Source organism: Thermobia domestica, chromosome 5 (genome assembly GCF_964235325.1).
Source record: "Thermobia domestica chromosome 5, izTheDome1.hap1.1, whole genome shotgun sequence".
In the NCBI taxonomy this organism is placed as follows: Eukaryota; Metazoa; Arthropoda; class Insecta; order Zygentoma; family Lepismatidae; genus Thermobia; species Thermobia domestica.
In genome coordinates this window covers 132,331,026-132,349,714 of record NC_137458.1, presented here as the reverse complement: position 1 = coordinate 132,349,714, position 18,689 = coordinate 132,331,026, and the positions used below count along the sequence as shown (strand labels likewise).

Genomic DNA, 18,689 nt, shown 5'->3' with positions numbered 1-18,689 from the left:
TAAAAATTAAGTTTATTATCCCTACATAGACGTTCAATTCAAAATTCACATTTTAAAGAAGTAGGTAATTTCTAACCAGTTTCCTTCTAATAAATGGAATCAATACATTTACAGTTAAATAATGAATTACATCCTATTTGAAAAATGAAATGAAACAAACCGTTTGAGAGCCTTGATGAAACAGATGAATATTAGTTAATTGCCATTTTGACTAAGTTAGCTGTAAAACGATAAATTACAGAAGCAATCCATTTATAACTTTTTTTTTCATGAACTACTTGAATTAAATTACCTAAGTATAAATAGAGAATACACGATATACGATTCATATGTTCGCAATTCTCTAATTCATAGCTGTGGAAATTACAATTTATTTGTTTTTGAACATATATAATGATAACTCAACTTTAATTTTTCACCTCTCTTTAGTAATATTCTAATTGTTAATTTGATTTATATTTAAGAAATAAAATTAACCTTACAATCATAATAAAACACGAATAGTTCAATACTGAAATATAGTAAATTCTTATTAGGAAGAATACATTTGTTAAAACTGAAATTTCGACATAAAATAAAAATAGGAAAAAATATTTGGTAACATATTAGCATTACTATTCAAAACATGCATTTTTACATTATTAAATTAATCACTTTAGTCTACAAATGTGATACGATGTGGCACACGGTAGAACCTATGTATATTATTCAAGAATTTTGAATGAAGTTGTTACTTATAAACGTCTTTCTTTCTTATTATTATCTTGACGTATTTAAGATAGCTCTAATTTTACGTTATGTTCGCACATGACACACTTTAAAAATTATTAACAAAATTCTAATATGTTGTTCTAAATTAGTACTAGAAACACTTAATACTTCATATTTTGAGTTAAGTTCTGTAGTTGAATCGTTAAATTCCAGGACCGTGTAAACACGCACAGAACTAAATCAAACACTGGTAAATGTTTTTTATTACTAAGTTTCAAATTAGATTTTTTAAAAGATATTTTAAATGCTACCAACATCAAATAAAAATTATGTTCTTGATCATTACTGTCTACGAAGTATTTTTCATAATTTTAATCCGAGTATAAGTACGTACAAAGTTCATGATTTTATAACTGAATCGCAGAAATATTTCTTAGGGTTGGAACATTGTGAACGTTCTGACAACTTCAATTTGTAGCAACTTTTAAAATGCTAAATAAGTTTTAATATTAGGCTAATAAAGTATCAAAGGACACTAGAGAAGTTTCCCTGCTCGTACGTATTATTTAGCATCGTTCCTGTAATTATATATTGAAATCTGTTCAGTCATAAATCAATTAATATTTATAGGCCTTATGCAGAGTCGTTCTCAAGGGGTGATTAGTGCTATACTAAAGCGTTTGACTAACATGTTCCCTGCAGTAGTCAGGCCAGGCCTTTAGTATGATGATAATCATACGTCAAAACGACTCTGCATAAGGCCCTATGTGTTTAATTCTAATGTTACAATAACATTATCACAAAGTATTGCGTAATCTTTTAGTTTAAAGAGTAATTTGATTCTATATACAAATTGGGATTTTGTTTTTCTTCAGATCAAACTGAACTCGTTCATTTTATAATGCGATTTCAGCCTTAAAGTCAGGAATGCTTATCACATATATATATAATTACTTATGCAAAATTATATATACTCGCTCACTAAATTGAACATAAAGTCTTGATTTAAATCAGCATTAACTTCACTGAGATTAGTTTTAAAATCTGATGGGATTAAATAAGAAAAGTAAAATTTACTTAAACTAGAAACAGCTTTCTTTAAAAAAAAAATCTTTATCTGTTCCACCTCTATTGACTAACGACACCCTATACATAATAGTATACTATCGAATAAGTAGAACAAATTAAGAATATGACTAGAAAAGCTAGTTTGTGTAGATTTAATGAGATTACACAAAACAGATCCGATCCTGGATAATAACGATCATTTTTTTTTTTTTATATAAAAATCTCTATATTCATTGACTTCGTGATTCTTCTTGAAATTTAAATTTTCTCAGATGAAGACAAGTACATAAAACATACTGCACAATCATTTCTTAAATAATACTACATACGTATATGTGCTCTTGTATTATCCTTTCTACCTTTTCCTTATAAGCTGGTCCTAGAAGTTGTATGGACTTTATATCTAAGCCCTTTTTGTCCTTCTTCCCATCTTTGGTCCTTCGCTTTCGACAGCATCGCCTTATGCAACACACACATACAACAAGGAAGATCAGGCAAATAACTGGAAGATGAAGAGAAAAACAATAGTTACTAAAAAGAACTAGAATTGATTGCTTTTAATTTTTCTCTGGGACTGTACTGTGACCAGCAAAAGTGCTGTTCACTTTCCTTCTTTTGACAACAAATTCATAATTAATTGATCAATCTCAAAACTTTTTCCCCTTTCTTAACACCGGTTTCTTTTAAACAAGCTAAATTCATATTCAAATTGATGCAACAGCTTCATGGCTATAGTAAAGAACATGTTCCAAACAAGTATACAGTTTTTAAATTTTCTTTTGTAATAAAAATGCACAAAGGCATTCCACTTTATTCAAAGCTATGATCTTTTTCTTTTATACGGGTAAAGGGCCTCAAAACCACACTAGTACATAAGAAGTAACTTAAAACATATGTGACTTATCTTTAAATATTCCGACGAGAAAATAATGGTAAAAGGTAAGCAATTACAAGGGCGCGACAACAACAACAAAGTCTATTTGCACCCGTTCAAGACTAAAATTAAAATTGACACGAGCAAAAGAACACTACTACACTGAAACAAAATAGAGAAAGATAGATAAATGCCACCTCAGGTCAAGTTGATGTCATAACGAAGTCGAAGCTAAGCCAAAGTGGGGCAATTGACAAGAAGATGATGAAATGACAAGAATGCACCACAAACGGATAATTCGGAGCTGCAACCCCATGCAAAAGATAGATATGCGTAAGATGGCTATGTCCAATCTGAAGTCGAGTTAAAGGTAATTCTTCTCGACGTGGCGATCGAGAACTAGAGATTCAAACTCTTAAGCGAGGGTTAATGGTATGCAATTTGTTGTAAAGTTCCATGTCCCAATCCAACCACCATTGTTGCACACGACGAGAATAGAGCACCACGTGCAGATCAGTGTAAGGCAGACGTGTCAGTTCAATACCGTGAAAGACTGCATCTTTTGCCACAGAATTCACCTGCTCATTTCAGAAATACCCACATGCCTGGGGAGCCAACAAAATTGGAGAACCGAACCAGCCCCAAGTAGGGAATGACATTTCAACAGAATACGTTGAACTAGAGAGGGAGTGTTGTGTGTAAATATTAGTAAAGGTAGTAAGAGCACTTTTAGAGTCAGAAAGGATCAGAATGGGGTATGCTAAACGTCTCATATGCACGAGTAATCTAGAAATTCATGAGGTAGGTTATATTTAACTCATTTAATATTTGCCCTATAGCGTCCATCAGTAAATGCTAAAAGGAAAATACTTCTCTAACATTTGTTTGAAAAAGAAAGTGATTGATTGTTCTGTATTCCATATTGATTGCTTATAATACCTTCACTTCAAATAGTATTTCACTGAACGAATAATTTTCACGAGTACTCTGAACGTTTTTCTTCTTTTATGTCTATCACATCAGCTTCTCACAATCACGACAGACCGATATCACAAGGCATTTTGAATAATATAGAAAAATTGACTTAGTTCTGTTATTTCTTACGAAAAACCAGTTTTAGGTTTTTTGTGTTTTCTGTCTCTTTTCTGTCATCTACCGACGAAGTTCGAACACAAAATTCATTCTTGAAAATATTCTCCTTTTTCTAAGCAAACATGTTTATGAGAATGAACATACAAGTCCACCGTGGCAATTACATTTAATAAATTGAAGAAATAACCGATTTATATCACACCAATTCCTCTATAGGTACGAATTTAATACGAAAAAGAAGTGAGAAAAATGCACGATATGCTGAGATTCGAAACCAGGTCTCCGGCTTACTATGCTAAAGTGTTACTTAGCCCAGTTTTATAGGAAGTTTACTCATCTTCACGGCACAATATCTTACGTCTGATCACAAGAATTCCATCATGTTTAGCAAACCTACTAGTTTCATCTGTCAACTGTCGAATGACGTTCGACTTCAATCGCTGCAACGCATTTACCCTGAGATTGGGGATATTAACGCCAACTCGTGCGCAAAAAGGCTGAATACTTTTTCGACTATTTGATGTAACAAATTTAACCGTTAAAAATTGTCCGAATACAGTTAAAATAATGCGTCATGATTGTGACATTTAATGCAGTTTCTCAAGAAGTATTCATTCAATTTCAGAGCAACTAATAGTTTTAAAAAGAGGATTACAAGACATTTTAAACTATATATTACAAAATATTGTTATTTGAAATTATGGATGGAGATGCATCCCGCTAAAGGGGGTATATTGGTAGAAAATGGTATTCAAAAGGAAAATTGGACACTATATATAAATGGCTTGTCTACAGCCATTACGAACTTAACAAATTAAGAGAAATAAGGTTACTAGTGAATAAGACATCAGACATGAAATTTGACTTACCCACAATAATAGCAATAAGTCCCCACGTAGGGATTCCCATTTTATGCGCTACTTCATCCGCTAGTTCTTTCATCTGTTCACCCGCTGCAGAGCCCTTCGACGCAGCCTCTGTTGTAGTCTCTGTTGCCGATGTTGTGAGGACATTTTCTGAAAAGAAAATAATAATCTTATATTCCAACTTCCACTAAAAAGAAAAGAAAAAAGTGTAAGATCTGAAAGACCATGACAAAATCGTCACTGGAAGACCATATTAAGAGTGTTCCTTAACAAGAATTCCATTCGTATATTTCTTGTTATCAGTAACTTCTATGCTTATGTTCATAAAATTAGTTTAATAACAACATTCAACGTTAAGTTTTGTATTGTTGCAATGTCTTAAGCATGTATGTGTCTTATATTTAATTTTATCATTTGCCATAGAAAGTGAACTCGTATTTGGAAACATCGAAATGCAAAACTATATTATATATATATATATATATATATATATATATATATATATATATATATATATATATATATATATATGTGTGTGTGTGTGTGTGTGTGTGTGTGTGTGTTAATTGTAATACTACGTAGCCAAATATACCGTAGAATTCAATTTATAATTATTCTACTGTAGTTTATGACACTCATGGCATTTACATATAGAACACGCAAATATTTCTTTGTATACATGATGAAATTGTCATAATATCGAGTTAAATCTTAATAATAATAATAATAATAATAATAATAATAATAATAATAATAATAATAATAATAATAATAATAATAATAATAATAATAATAATAATAATAATAATAATAATGAAAATACTAGTCCTCAAAATCAATCCACATATCAAAGGAACATTTCGGTTCTTCAGTGGAAATTTTTCTCAAGAAAGTACACAGACATAAACAGACTTAACCTCGAAGTTAGTTTATCATCTGTTTGAGAAAGATTTTCACTTTAGAACCGAAACATTCCTTAATATTTAGATTAGTTTACTGAAAACGCGATTTATATTTAGACTTATCCTTGATACTACCTTATTAGTATGTACTATTACATTTTAGATTTCCAAGTTCATCTATGAGAAATATTTTCGAACTAATGTGCTAAAATTATCTTTAGTTACAGCAAATACGAGCATTAGTGCTGTTAAAGCTCGAATAATCTCATATTTTAATGTTCAAACATTATATACAGAAAAAGTAACTAAACTTGGCACTCCACGTGGTTTCATATTAAACTCAGAGGTAAGAATTCTACCTCTAAGTCACTACCGACATATAACAATTATAAAAATATTGTAACCTTTTAGATTAATTTATGGGATAATACATAGAGGAACAACTAAAATTCTCGGACGAATACGGAAAATACTGTTTGCTGTCACTAATAGGTTATAAACAATTATATTCTATACTCACTAAATACTTAGTTTATACTCGCGTTTCTTTTCAGTGCTATTTATTGTGCCAACTAAAAATAGTTTCTGTAACTGAATCGAAAAGATTGGTTTTGAGAAAGATTTTTGATTAACTTAAGAGAATCATAGTACTATAAAACAGAGCAAAATGGAAAGCAATTGCTTAATTCAGTCATGAGTATTTCTACAAAGATAAAATGTTTGTTGACACGTATATAAAGGAAAGAAATACGTATAAACGTCTATATGCTTTAGCATATAAAGATACAAATTAATAATTAGATCGTATCGTTTGTTTATTTTCCGTAGGAATCAACTTCAAGAAATTGATTCCTATGAGTGCACTATTTGTGAAAATTGGAGTTTACAAACTTTCTATCTATCTCCAAAATGTAAATTTACAATTTGTTAATTTAATAATTTTGTTGTTAGACATGCATATATATGGCTACTTATATATGAAAAATAATTTCTGAAATGATTCAGTTCATTAAATAAAACAATCTTTTTATGCTTGCTACTACTACTACTATTATTATTATTATTATTATTATTATTATTATTATTATTATTATTATTATTATTATTATTATGTGTGAGATGCTTATGACTTATTTATTATTTATTTTTATATAAAAAATGTAACTTGTTTAGTTTTCAAAGTTATGGATAAAATTAAGAACTACTGCGTACATTTCTGGAACATTTAACCTATTAATTTTACTTTTTTTGCTTATAAAATTAAAGTGAATTATTGTTTATTAGTAAACATATTTTCTTACATTAATAAAGAGACAAGCCTGTTAAAACCTTAACTTTCATTCCAGAAACTAAAAGAACTTTGTACACAAAAACGAAGGTATTTAAAGGATAAGTAACGTGCACAGTTCTATCATTTTTCACGTAGTAGAGAAGAACAATTCAATTAGACTGCTACCATTTGACAACAACACTAAGAATAAATGTGCTATGAATTGTTAATGATCCTCAGTGTCAAACTTTAGCTGTATAGTTAGTGCATGTACTGTTGGTGTATCATGGTTGTCGAAATCAGTTTCTGATGTAAGTACCGACTTTCTGGTGTTTACCCACATCGTGAGGCAGATTGGGAGTTACTTGAATTAACCGAGTAAGTTTCACTGTTTACTGAATATTTCCTCTCTGTTTCCCGTGCTTCTCGCTGATTACATGATGAAACCACGTTGTGGCACAGACTACCACCACTAACTGCTTCACAGAAATTACTGTACAGAAATTCAATTAACTCCTATCTAGACCAGTAATGTAACTCACGTACAAAAACAATAACGAAAAATTATAAATAATATATTCTCTACACTAATAGTTTGTACACATGATCTTATATATATAAAATTAGAATATTATTTTTATACATGGTCTTCAAAGAGCTCAGAGGTAGCAAAGTCCAATCTACAACATTAAAAATAATGTTGATGAAGCCGAAACGTTAACGCATCCCCGCTTAAATGTGCTCACTTGGTGGGGAAATATCTTTTATGGACTATTTATGGTTAGGACTTGCTTACATAAATGCTAACTGATCACAGAAATTTAAAATATAATTAGAAACGAAATAAATTTCAAGTAGTAATAACTTTGAATTTAGGTTTCTCAACATTAGAAAATTTTTTGAACGCCTACTTAGAATATTTACTTATAAAGTTATTTCGGCACGTTGGATTACAAATTATATCTATTTGGAAAATTTGAAGATTTTAAAGCAACATAGTTGTAATAAATCAGTGTAACACATACAGCATTAAAAATAGTCACACGTTGAAAGCCATATGAAAATATGAGGAATTCTCAAAAAAAAAAAAAAAAAAAAAAAAAAAAAATAAAATAAAATAAAATAAAATAAAATAAAATAAAATAAAATAAAATAAAATAAAAATAAGAACTGTCCCATATATAATTGCGTATTTAAAGTTATGCTATCTAATAATTCAAGTAATAAAAAGTACAAATTTAGTTGCTAATGCACGCTATACGATATAATTTTCTAACAAATAAATTGAATTCTTGTGACGATATTGCAAGTCTGTGTGCTATTTGCATGTCACTCGGTCAAACATACCCCATCTGCTCAGCTAGAGCCCTTTGAATTCTGCAACACCACTGTTTAACTCAATTGTGTACCAGACATTATTACCAACAACAGTGAAGTTAAGTATGCAGGAATTTCTAAATTAAATATTCCCTTAATCTGTAGCAATAAAATCCTAAGTTGGCAGATTTTTGAAACAGAGAAAAGAAAGATTTCTAGCAACATGTGGTATTCATAAATGATTTCACATAGTAAACTGTGTCAGAAAACCGTAAAAATCACCAGGAAAACTTAAGATTTGGTAACTGTATATCCACGTGAGTTCTTTCAAAAACCACCGCTACTATAAAGTTTCTGTGTTGCGTTTGACCAGAAATATATCTTTTAACAGTAATTTATCATGTATAACGTGTTTTGTAAAAATTTACTTACATAATTAATGTGGATTGGTTTTTGTGGTAATGTGCAATAAAGTTCAAAAGAATGAGCATGAAAACTAAAAATAATATATTTTGTAAACTTCATATGTTGTTTATTAAAAAAATCAGAATATGAATTTGAAATTTCAGTGAAGAAAAGGAACACCTTTAAAAGTTGCAGGCAACGGAATCTACAAGAAAATCAAGAGGCTATTACTCCACTGCATCGATCGATTTTGTTCTGAACTCCAGATCAAATCAAGAGCCATCAAGGAAGTGACATCCATTTTTAAAGATGTTCATGCGAAGAGTTTCGTATCTACTATAGAAGAAGAGGTACAATAGTTCAGCCAAAAATTGATCACTTTCTACAAGATAACCAAGACTGTGTTTTTAACAAGTGGCTATAAAGGTCTACAGACAACAGAGAACCAGAAAGAAATTAAATATTGGATAACGCTACGTGTTTTGACGTATCTGAGTGGGATTTCGTCAAATCTCTTTGAAACCATCAGCTGAGTCTAAAACTGCATTATATGAAAAAGAGTGTAAATATGCGCTTTACAATAAACTTCCTAAACATATAAAGACTCAACACTCTGTTGGTAAATTTAAAACAGAACCCCGGAAATATTTATTACAATACTGCTTTTATTCAATAGAGGAATACATGATTTGCTAACTGAATAAAAATTTTACTGATGTACAGTAAACTAGTGTCATTACTTGTTTTTAGCATTAGATATATGTGCGAGGATTTCTAAATACACTGCAAGTAATAACTGCTTATTTTAACTTTATATTTAATAATGATATCATGCAAAATGTAAGGTACAATTATGTCGTCACGCAAAATGTAAAGCATAATTATTAAAATAGTGCGTCTAATTTACATTATTATTGTTCCTTTTATTTTTGTGTTTATACATAAATGACATGTCCACTTCATATTCATTGTAATACAGTGCTAAATGTATGGAAAAAGGACGAAATAAATATAATACGATGCTTTCTGAATTTGTGACTTCCTAAAGATAAAAATTAGAAAAGCACTTCCTCGAATTAATTTGGGACAATCAATGTTTCACTATTCTGACACAAGGAATGAATGTAAGTTTCAGTAAGACATTGATTTTTTTTTTAAAAAACAATGATTCTGACATTTGCATCTTTGAAGATGGAGATTTGTCGAAAAAATTAAAAAAAATATTTCTTTTTTGTATGATTTAGTGGCGTGAGTGATATAATGAGTATAACCGCTAAGTATGACTCATGAAGTCACTGTTATAGGCAACTTCAGAGCGATATCTTTACCTCTTATAACCAGGTTTAAAAAAAAAAAGAAAAAAAAAGAGATCTTCAACATATGTTAGTTATAAAATCAGGTTCACATTTGGATAAACGTATACTAAAATATATATCACCAAGCCATCTGAACATGAAATTCATGAAATAAGCTCTCAGCATTTTTGTCTAAATTCTCCTTCAGTGACATTGGAAAAAGGTTTCGTTTGCGAAATTGGCTTCTTCAAATGTCCGCTCCTATCTTTTTCTCTTTTACTCTCTCCTTCAACTTTCAAGGACATTCAACTAGGTTAAATCGGATTTCAGTGAGCTGTGGCTACTCTTCTTGTAATCCTTTTCATTTTCTATTCAGTTCAGTTATCCAACAGAATAGCTTAACGTCTTTTCTACAAATCAGTCTCTCTGCAACTACACAAGATACCTAGCTCCGAATCCTATAAAGAATAAATGTTGAATGATCGTTATGTTACTTTGTTCTGTTCATCTCGTAAGCAAATTGTAAGCCATTTCCCAAATATAAGCATTATGTTGATGCTTGAAAGCAAGCGTGATCGACTCGAAGTCTCTAATACTTCTATTTAAGTAATTGATACTTTTCTGATCAGAGTATGGACTTCTTTATCAAAATTAAAATAAGAAGTAACAGTTTCAATAATGTAACGTTATCTTCATCAGCCGTTAATTGGCACACACATGTTGATATTAATGTAGGAAATACAAACACCATAACGTCTGATGAAGATAATGTTACGTTCTTGAAACTGTTACGAATTTTAAATTTAAATATACAAGTCCATTCTATTTAAGGTAATATGGACACGTGAAAGTGACTACAAAGCTGAATAATCACTACTAATTTATTCATGATATTCCGTATGAGATATTATAATGACTATGACTTGGGGCAATTGTTTCACATTAAGAGAATTCACTTCTAAAAATAGAGAATGATTTGAGTGTATTCTAATAATTCAAATCTAAAAATAATTGATAGAGTATATTTTCAAGGGGTTCTCTTTAATAAATTAACGTTTCTTTTATAAATCTTTTTACTAAAATTTGGATCTGTTGTTCACTAAAAAATCCAAATATTATCTTACGTTATTCTTGAGTTATGGCCCAGTATTATAATAATGCAATGAAATGAAATCTTTGTGTTACGTCTCACGATTACTCCGGCTAGGCTAAAGGAGATGTTGATGAGAAATGAATGAAATGGTGGTATGAAAAAGTTGGGAGGAAACGGGAGAATCCCGAGAAAACACATGTATACGGTATTTGTCTACCACAAACTTTACTTGGCGCAAACTGGGATCGAAGGACCCCATTCACCAGAGGTGAACCTCCTACGACTGAGCCACCGCGGCCGCTATTATAATATCTAGGTACAAGTATATATTTAATAATCTTTCCTTTGCCGAAAATTAATGTTACCAAATATGTTATGTTTGTTTCAACGTACTGAACCAACTTTAAAAAATCATTTTAATTAAATTTAATATTATAACTCTTAAATCTGCATGCATTTGAGCTCGACTCCTCGTATAATTCATGAAACTAATAAATATTTATTCAAGAATGTGTATAAAAAATAATAAATTCCCCTTCTTGAAACGTTTAACGTGTAAGTATCAAGCGCGTTTATGCTTGTTTCCTTGCACTAGCCCATCTTTAAAAAAAAAAATAGTTTAACCATATTTGTATATTGTGATAACATATATATATATATTTATATATATATATATATATCGGTTCTACATAATTCATAAAATTAACAACTATTTGTCCAAGAATCTATATTTTAAAAAAAATAAGGAACTGAATGTACTCTCGAAGAAAAAAAAATGGTGATGTAGGGCGGAACTCAGTCACATATCTAGGTATTCTCAAATTGATATAGATACAATTATTTTAGTAGACTAAAAACAAGAGATTCCACCGATTTCTTTAACAATTTGAGGCATAAAAAGTAATTGATGAGACGGTTGATTAGCTATACTGTAAATAGTTCTGTATGATGCGATCGTTGCAAACACAGTTTTATATGATGAGATGCCTGATTAGCTATATTGTACACGCAGTTCTGTGTGATGAGACGGTTGATCAGCTATGTTGTAAGCACAGTGCTGTATGATGAGACTGTTGATTAGCTATGTTGTAAGCACAGTGCTATATGATGAGACGGTTGATTAGCTATGTTGTAAACTCAGTTCTGTAATAATTTACTTTTTTTTAAAAAATAATGAAAAACTATTGTTTCGGAATGAGGAATTTGAACAAAATAAACCAACATTTTAAGAAGTTCGATTTACTTTTTTTTTTTTTTTTAAAGCGAGGCTACGGGAAACTGAGACGATGAGATGAATGATAACAGTGAAATGACGAAAGTGGAAAGAAATGGGAGAACCCCGAGAAAACCCACGTATACAATGTTTTTCCAACATAAAATCCTTTTGACGGGAGCTGGGATTGAACCAGGGTCTCCATATGCCAGTGCTGAGCGCTTTACCACTGAGTTCGCGCATCCTCGAATTATGTTTACCAAAACTCCTTTATATTTTTACTGCAATCGGTGAAGCGTTTCAAGAACACATTTCCATCTCAATCCTTAACTCTCTATTAAAACTGGAAATGATAAAAATCTACTTCAACTTTTGGTTACTATATTGATCTACATAAAGCGAAAAAGATAAAGAAAGAAACGCTTCTTAATCTAGACCATCTGCTCTTTTAATAATGTATTCAAACCATTTATTTCCGGTTTAAAGTTGATTCTTACAGAATACAAACGATAATAAATTGCAAGTTTTCTGCAATTAAAGCGTCCCAAGAATATATTCTATCTCCATTCTAATCCATCTACTAGAACTGGAAGTGGTAGAAGACTACAATGGTTTTCAATGTTAATTTCTGGTTTCAATGTTAATTTAGGGAATATCAAACCAAACTCCTTCACGTAATACACACATGATTCTGCTACTTGTTTTATCAGCAGCAATACTATTAAAATAGCATAGTAGCTACATATTAACACGTATAAAAAAACATGATTGATTGCCATAGGGCTGGCAGTATAGTGTATGGAGAGAAACTAATTGATTTAAAAAAAAGTACAAAATGTGGTTTTATTGGATAAGCATACATAATGAATAACCGTTACCAAAGTGTTAAGAAAGATATGAATAACATTCTTAAAGAAAATGTGGGTATGGAGAGGATAAATAATATTTTGAATTACTTGGAGTTACATATTCTCGTTCTTATGTTAAGACTGCCATATGCATATTTCATAACAATAATAAACAGAGTTCATGGTTGCGTACTTATACTTGGCAGAAGTTCATGATTAAGCACAGTCAATTGACAGCTGAGTCTGCATACCACTATCACTGAAACTGTAGAACACCACTGTAAATGCTGTTGTGCGAATGCGCTGAGGTTGAGTTGTGATTGTAATGTGATGAGTTGTGATGATTTTTGTAAGATTTTTAGAGTTTATATACTTATTTCCTATATCTTTATCTTCTATTACGGATTTGAGAAAAAAAGGATTGTTTATGAAATGGTTTATTTTCCTTTGTGAAAGTGTTCCGTGTTTATAATGTTCGTTTCTTACTTTCACTAAAGAATGTCTTAATATAGACCGTCAGTGAGGCTAATATTGCCTCCGATGCAATGAATTGGCCATAAGGGAAGATTACTAGACTCTTCCTTTGAATAATGAAACTTTCGAGAAAGAAAAGTTAATTTTGTTTGTGCTAAAACTATACATATTACTTAAACTAGATTTATTTTCTAAGGAATGAACAGGATTAAGAAACAATTGCAAAGTATATATAAAGTAAAATAAAAACCTCTCATTAACAGATTGTAACCTTCTCTAGTTCTTTCCATGTCTCTGAAGATTTTAACTTCATCATCTCGGTGACTTAATTAAAAAGAAGACAAGAGAAGTCATCTTAAAATAAAGACTACACCTTTTAATTAGCAAGGTAGAATTATCACATCTTTTGTCTTCTCAGATCTCACTTCAACTTTTCTATTTATCATCCCAAGTCCCGCATGACAATGAAAACTTAAGACCATAATAGAAAAACCACGCATTTTAAAAATTTTCCTTTGTCCACAGAGAAGGTTGACAATAATAATAATAATAATAATAATAATAATAATAATAATAATAATAATAATAATAATAATAATAATAATAATAATAATAATAATAATAATAATAATGTTTCATTAGTCTGTCATTTTTTACTATTACTAAAGCGCTCTCTGATATCAGTCATTTTCGATTATTTTTATATTTATTTCCCCCCCTCCTCCCCAAGTTGCGGAGCAAGAATTTGGATTTAAATGGCATCAGAAGTGTCACTGTTCATCTCAGAGACCCTAAAAACTATGGATTCGGCGCTAATATAGGTCATTTTCAATAAATTTATAGAGTATATATATATATATTTCCTTCTCCCTCATGTTCCGAGGCACGGCATCGAAAGTGTCACTGTTCACCTCAATGACCTCGAAAACCATGGATTCGACATTGATAATGGTCATTTTCGATAATTGTTATATATCATCTTCCTCCCCCTCCCCCAAGTTACGGTGCTGAATTTGCATTTAAACAGGATCGAAAGTACCACTGTTCACCTTAGCGACCCCGAAAACTATGGATTCGACATTAATATTTGGTCATTTTTGATCATTTCTGTATATCTCTCTCTCCCCAAAGTTACGAGGCTGAATTTGGTCGTAAACGGTATCGGAAGTGTCAGTATTCAACTCAGCGACCTCGAAAACTATGGATTCGACACTAGTATTCGTCCCTCCGCCAAGCTACGGGGCTGAATTTGGATTTAAGCAGCATCGGAAGTATCGCTGTTTACCTCATCGACCCCCAAAACTATAGATTCCACTCTAATATCGATCATTTTCGATCATTTTTAAATATCTCTCCCCTCACCCTCCCCTAAGCTGGACCGTCAAAGTGATATAATAGAAACCATCTCAGGTTCGAACCTCATCTATGTTGAAAATGTGATCGAGATCGGTCGGGTGGTTCAAGAGTTATTAAGTTTTATTTATTTTTGTAGTTTCCCTTCCCTATGTTGAAAATTTTATTGAGATCGATCGGCTGGTTCAAGAATGATGAAGTCACAAAGGCAGTCACTTATATTTATTTTACATATGTCTTCCTTCTTCTCCTCCCCTACGTTGCATCGTCAAAGTAAAATGATAAAAATCGTTCCAGGCCTAAATTTCATCTATCGAGATCGGTCGGGTTAAAAGAAAACTTTCCAGTCCCGAACCTCATAATGTTAAAAATTTGATTGAGATCGGTTGGGTGATTCAAGAGTTATTAAGTCACAAATTTAGTCACATTTATTTTTATTTATATTGATTTTTGTATATTCCCCCTTCTCCTCCTCCCCTATGTTGCACCGTCAAAGTGAACTGTCAAATAACATTCCAGGCTTGAATCTCATCTATGTTAAAAATTTGATTGAGATTGGTCGTTTGGTTGAAGAGTTATTAAGTTTTATTTATTATTTGATAACTCCTCCTCCTCCTCCCCAAGTTTTACTGTCAAAGTGAAATGATGAAAACACTCCAAGACCCAAACCTCATCTATGTTATAAATTTGATCGAGATTGGTCAGGTGGTTCAAGTGATTAGGTGTCACAAACATAATTACTTTCAATTTTACAACATAGATTTATTGTTGTAGTATAATGTTATATCGCTCAATCTTCGATGTGCCGTATACCTAACGAGGCCAAAAGTTATGTTGATAAACAATTATTCAACGTATAAGAATCCGCCCATGAAGTCAAATTTGCGGTCACATGCACTAAGTTTTTGTCAATGTCATGATAATATTATTTCGAAAAACTTCCCAACGAATGCTTGAGTCTCGGAGCCAAGGCCATACCCATGTAGTCGGAACCTATGGTGTACGGAATAACCAATGTTCAATACTACATTTCTCTTTAGTTTTGGAAGAACACCACTAATATGCCTGGAAATGAAATGACGTCCCACGATTATGCACCAAGGCTAAGGGAGACAGTGATGATGAAAAATGACTGAAATGATGGAATGAAAAAAGTAGGAGGAAACAGAAAAATCCCGAGAAAACCTACGCACACGGTGTTTTCCTACCAAAAAAGCTCGCATGACGTAAGATGACGCCTGTGTGGCTTGAAAACGAACAATATCTCCAGAAAACGCGAACAACCAATTCAGAAAACGACATAGTGTAGCTGTGCTACAGGAGCAGATCGACTCTCACGGATTGCATAAACTACTGGAAACACATTCACTTCAGCGGCATTTTTACTGAAGCCAAGAAATTCAAGTAAAAGATGTAATGATTTTTTCCGTTTTTTTGTATATTCTATAAGAAAATTCAAGTAGTACTAGTACTTGTGCAAGACTTTTGCGCAAGAGTCTTGGTCTTGGAGGTATGATCTTGGTATTGCATCGGGATTCCTGGTCTTGGTCTTGGTCTTGCATGCAAGACTCTTGCAAAAACTGCAAGACCAAGACTCTTGCGCTCATGCAAAATCAATTGAGTGTCAAATTCGCAGTCTTTGCATGAAATCTTTCCTTTGCCGTTGGAATAATGCATGCTGGTGCGGAAGTTGTTTCTGAAGTGACTTAAATCTTTTAGGATTTTTGGTAACTTTTGTTATCATGGCGTAGTATCGCCTTTGACCGCTTATTTAGGTAGCATAATTGGTATTTAAGCCATTTTTTTTATTGGTCAAGTCAAGGATGGACCAAAGAACACCCAAGATGAATTTTGGAACCGGATAGTCAACTTGACGGCGACAAGTGATGGCGGAGGGGCGTGACTTTTTTCTTTTTTCTTAAGGCAAATTTCAAAAATTTTCACGGCTTCAGTTTTCAAGATATCAGATTGAAATTTTGCATACGGATTGTGTATAACTTTGGGTATTTCTCAAATTTTTTAGATCCCTACGTAAAACTGGGGTCGGGCCCGAGGGGCGAAAGTGTTCCGAGGGTGTGATTTTTTTTTAAATACGGGTTTTCCCGATTTTTCCAGTTTAGATGTACAAAACGGACATGTGAGTAGTGTCGTTGGAAAGAGCTTGTTACACTGAAGAAAATGGCATTTGAACCATGACTCTAAGCCAAATAGTAATAGTACTCTAGGCCAAATGGTACTTTTTGCCCTTCAAGATGGGATCTTATAACGTTTCAGGTTGGCACCACTGCTTTCAGTTTGAACAGAGCAGTGGTTCTCAAACTTTCCGATAACGCGGATCCCCTGTTCATTCGGAAAGTGATCTGCAAACTCCCATGCAATGCTATCTCAAATTTCACATGGTATTTAAAATACATTAATTAGAATTACCACTGACAAGGAAAAGAACAAGAGAAATAATGCAATAAATAACTTATTCGAAAGATGAATGATTGTTTCCTAAAGAACATTTCAATTGAAAATACAGTAATTTTCAAGACTGAAAATATTATATATATATATATATATATATATATATATATATATATATATATATATATATATATATATATATATATATATATATATAAGGAAATCCACTTGATGAGCAATGTTCTGAAATGTAGGGTCACTAATATGAGGAATGAAATTCTTTCTGTTTCTTCATAATTCCATTAAAATCTGGAGTAAGTTTTGTCATAATTAATCTTGGGTAGGATTCCACATTAAGACGATTTCGCTTTAAGGTTTTAATACTGCAAAGAACAGAAATGGTCTGCTCACATAAGTGAGTGGTAGGGAAAGGCATCAAATGTTGCAATGCATTTTTAGGTAACTCTTCATACAACGCACACTCAACCAAAAGCTACAAAGTTAATTTTCTTTGAAAACGTTTTTCCATCAAGTATCGCAGGATAGTTCCAATAGCTGTTTTTGTCCTATGTTAGAGAGATTCTTACCCTGTGTGTAATGGATTTCTACATTAGTGAAATAGTTTTCAATTCAAGCATTAGCAGGTTATGGGACAGGAAAATAGTCTCAAAAACTTGTAGCTAATGCTCTCAAGTGTCCTACAAGTGTTTTGTGCACTTCATCAGAGAGTTTTTCACCTGAAAAATCAATGAACTCCTTAAACACTGGAAATGATGAATAGTTATTGTTTTGTACTCGTATTGTACACAGCTGCAATTCCTTAATCTTAAAAATGCGTAACAGCGTTTTGCATAACAGTTGTTTGTTCCATTTTATTATAAAAAACATTTTAATTTTTAGGCGTCGCGGACCCCACTTTGAGAACCACTGGAATACAGGGTTAAGGGAGATGGAGCCTGTTGTTGGGACAGCGAATTCTTATAATCAAAAACTTTTTCACGCTCTCTCTTTGCTTACCATTTTTGCTTTTTTTTTTTTTTTTTTTTTTTTAACTTTTTGAAAGACAAACAATGAACGGTATTAGCTGTTCTGTAACACTTTGTATACTTATGAATTGCATAGTTTGAGTGTCTAATTAAGGAAGATACGTTAACTTATATCTTAGCAAGATGTTGTCAGATGTCTCAGCTTCTTTGCATGACTTTAAACTTACACAAAGCTATATGTTGAGTTGAAAAGTACATACAGCCCTCTACTGCAAGTTTATCTATGAATAATATGAATTTACAGAAAATTATTTATGTATATCATAAAAAAAATTGCAGACAAATTATTCTTTTTTTTTACAATTTATTCGCACGAAAAGTAACGTAGGAGGAAGGAACAACTAAAAATACACTAAAAACATGTTAAGAATATTGCTATAAATATGTTCGAATATTTTTCTGCTATTATTCGAATACTTGGACATTTATTACCGAAATAATTAAACATTTCAG

At 31.7% G+C, this 18,689-nt stretch overlaps 1 protein-coding gene and 1 long non-coding RNA gene across 6 annotated transcripts in view; one reads left to right on the top strand and one right to left on the bottom strand.

Annotated features, from left to right (window-relative positions):
- The window catches only part of LOC145686138 (uncharacterized), a 208,653-nt gene extending 199,132 nt beyond the window's left edge, over positions 1-9,521 (top strand). For both annotated transcript variants that reach the window (XR_014131528.1, XR_014131523.1), the window contains one exon: positions 8,670-9,521. This is a non-coding gene — a long non-coding RNA (uncharacterized LOC145686138). The remainder of the gene's footprint in view (positions 1-8,669) is intronic.
- Positions 1-18,689, bottom strand: part of LOC145686136 (synaptotagmin 1-like) — a 473,180-nt gene that overhangs the window by 70,929 nt on the left and 383,562 nt on the right. For all 4 annotated transcript variants that reach the window (XR_014131519.1, XM_081759121.1, XM_081759123.1 and 1 more), the window contains exons 5-6: positions 4,615-4,761; positions 2,139-2,281 (exon numbers count right to left, since the gene is read on the bottom strand). Coding sequence is in view for 3 of the 4 variants with exons in the window: in XM_081759121.1 (XP_081615247.1) it covers positions 2,139-2,281; positions 4,615-4,761 (290 nt within the window). In the remaining variant the exon portion in view is untranslated. The remainder of the gene's footprint in view (positions 1-2,138; positions 2,282-4,614; positions 4,762-18,689) is intronic.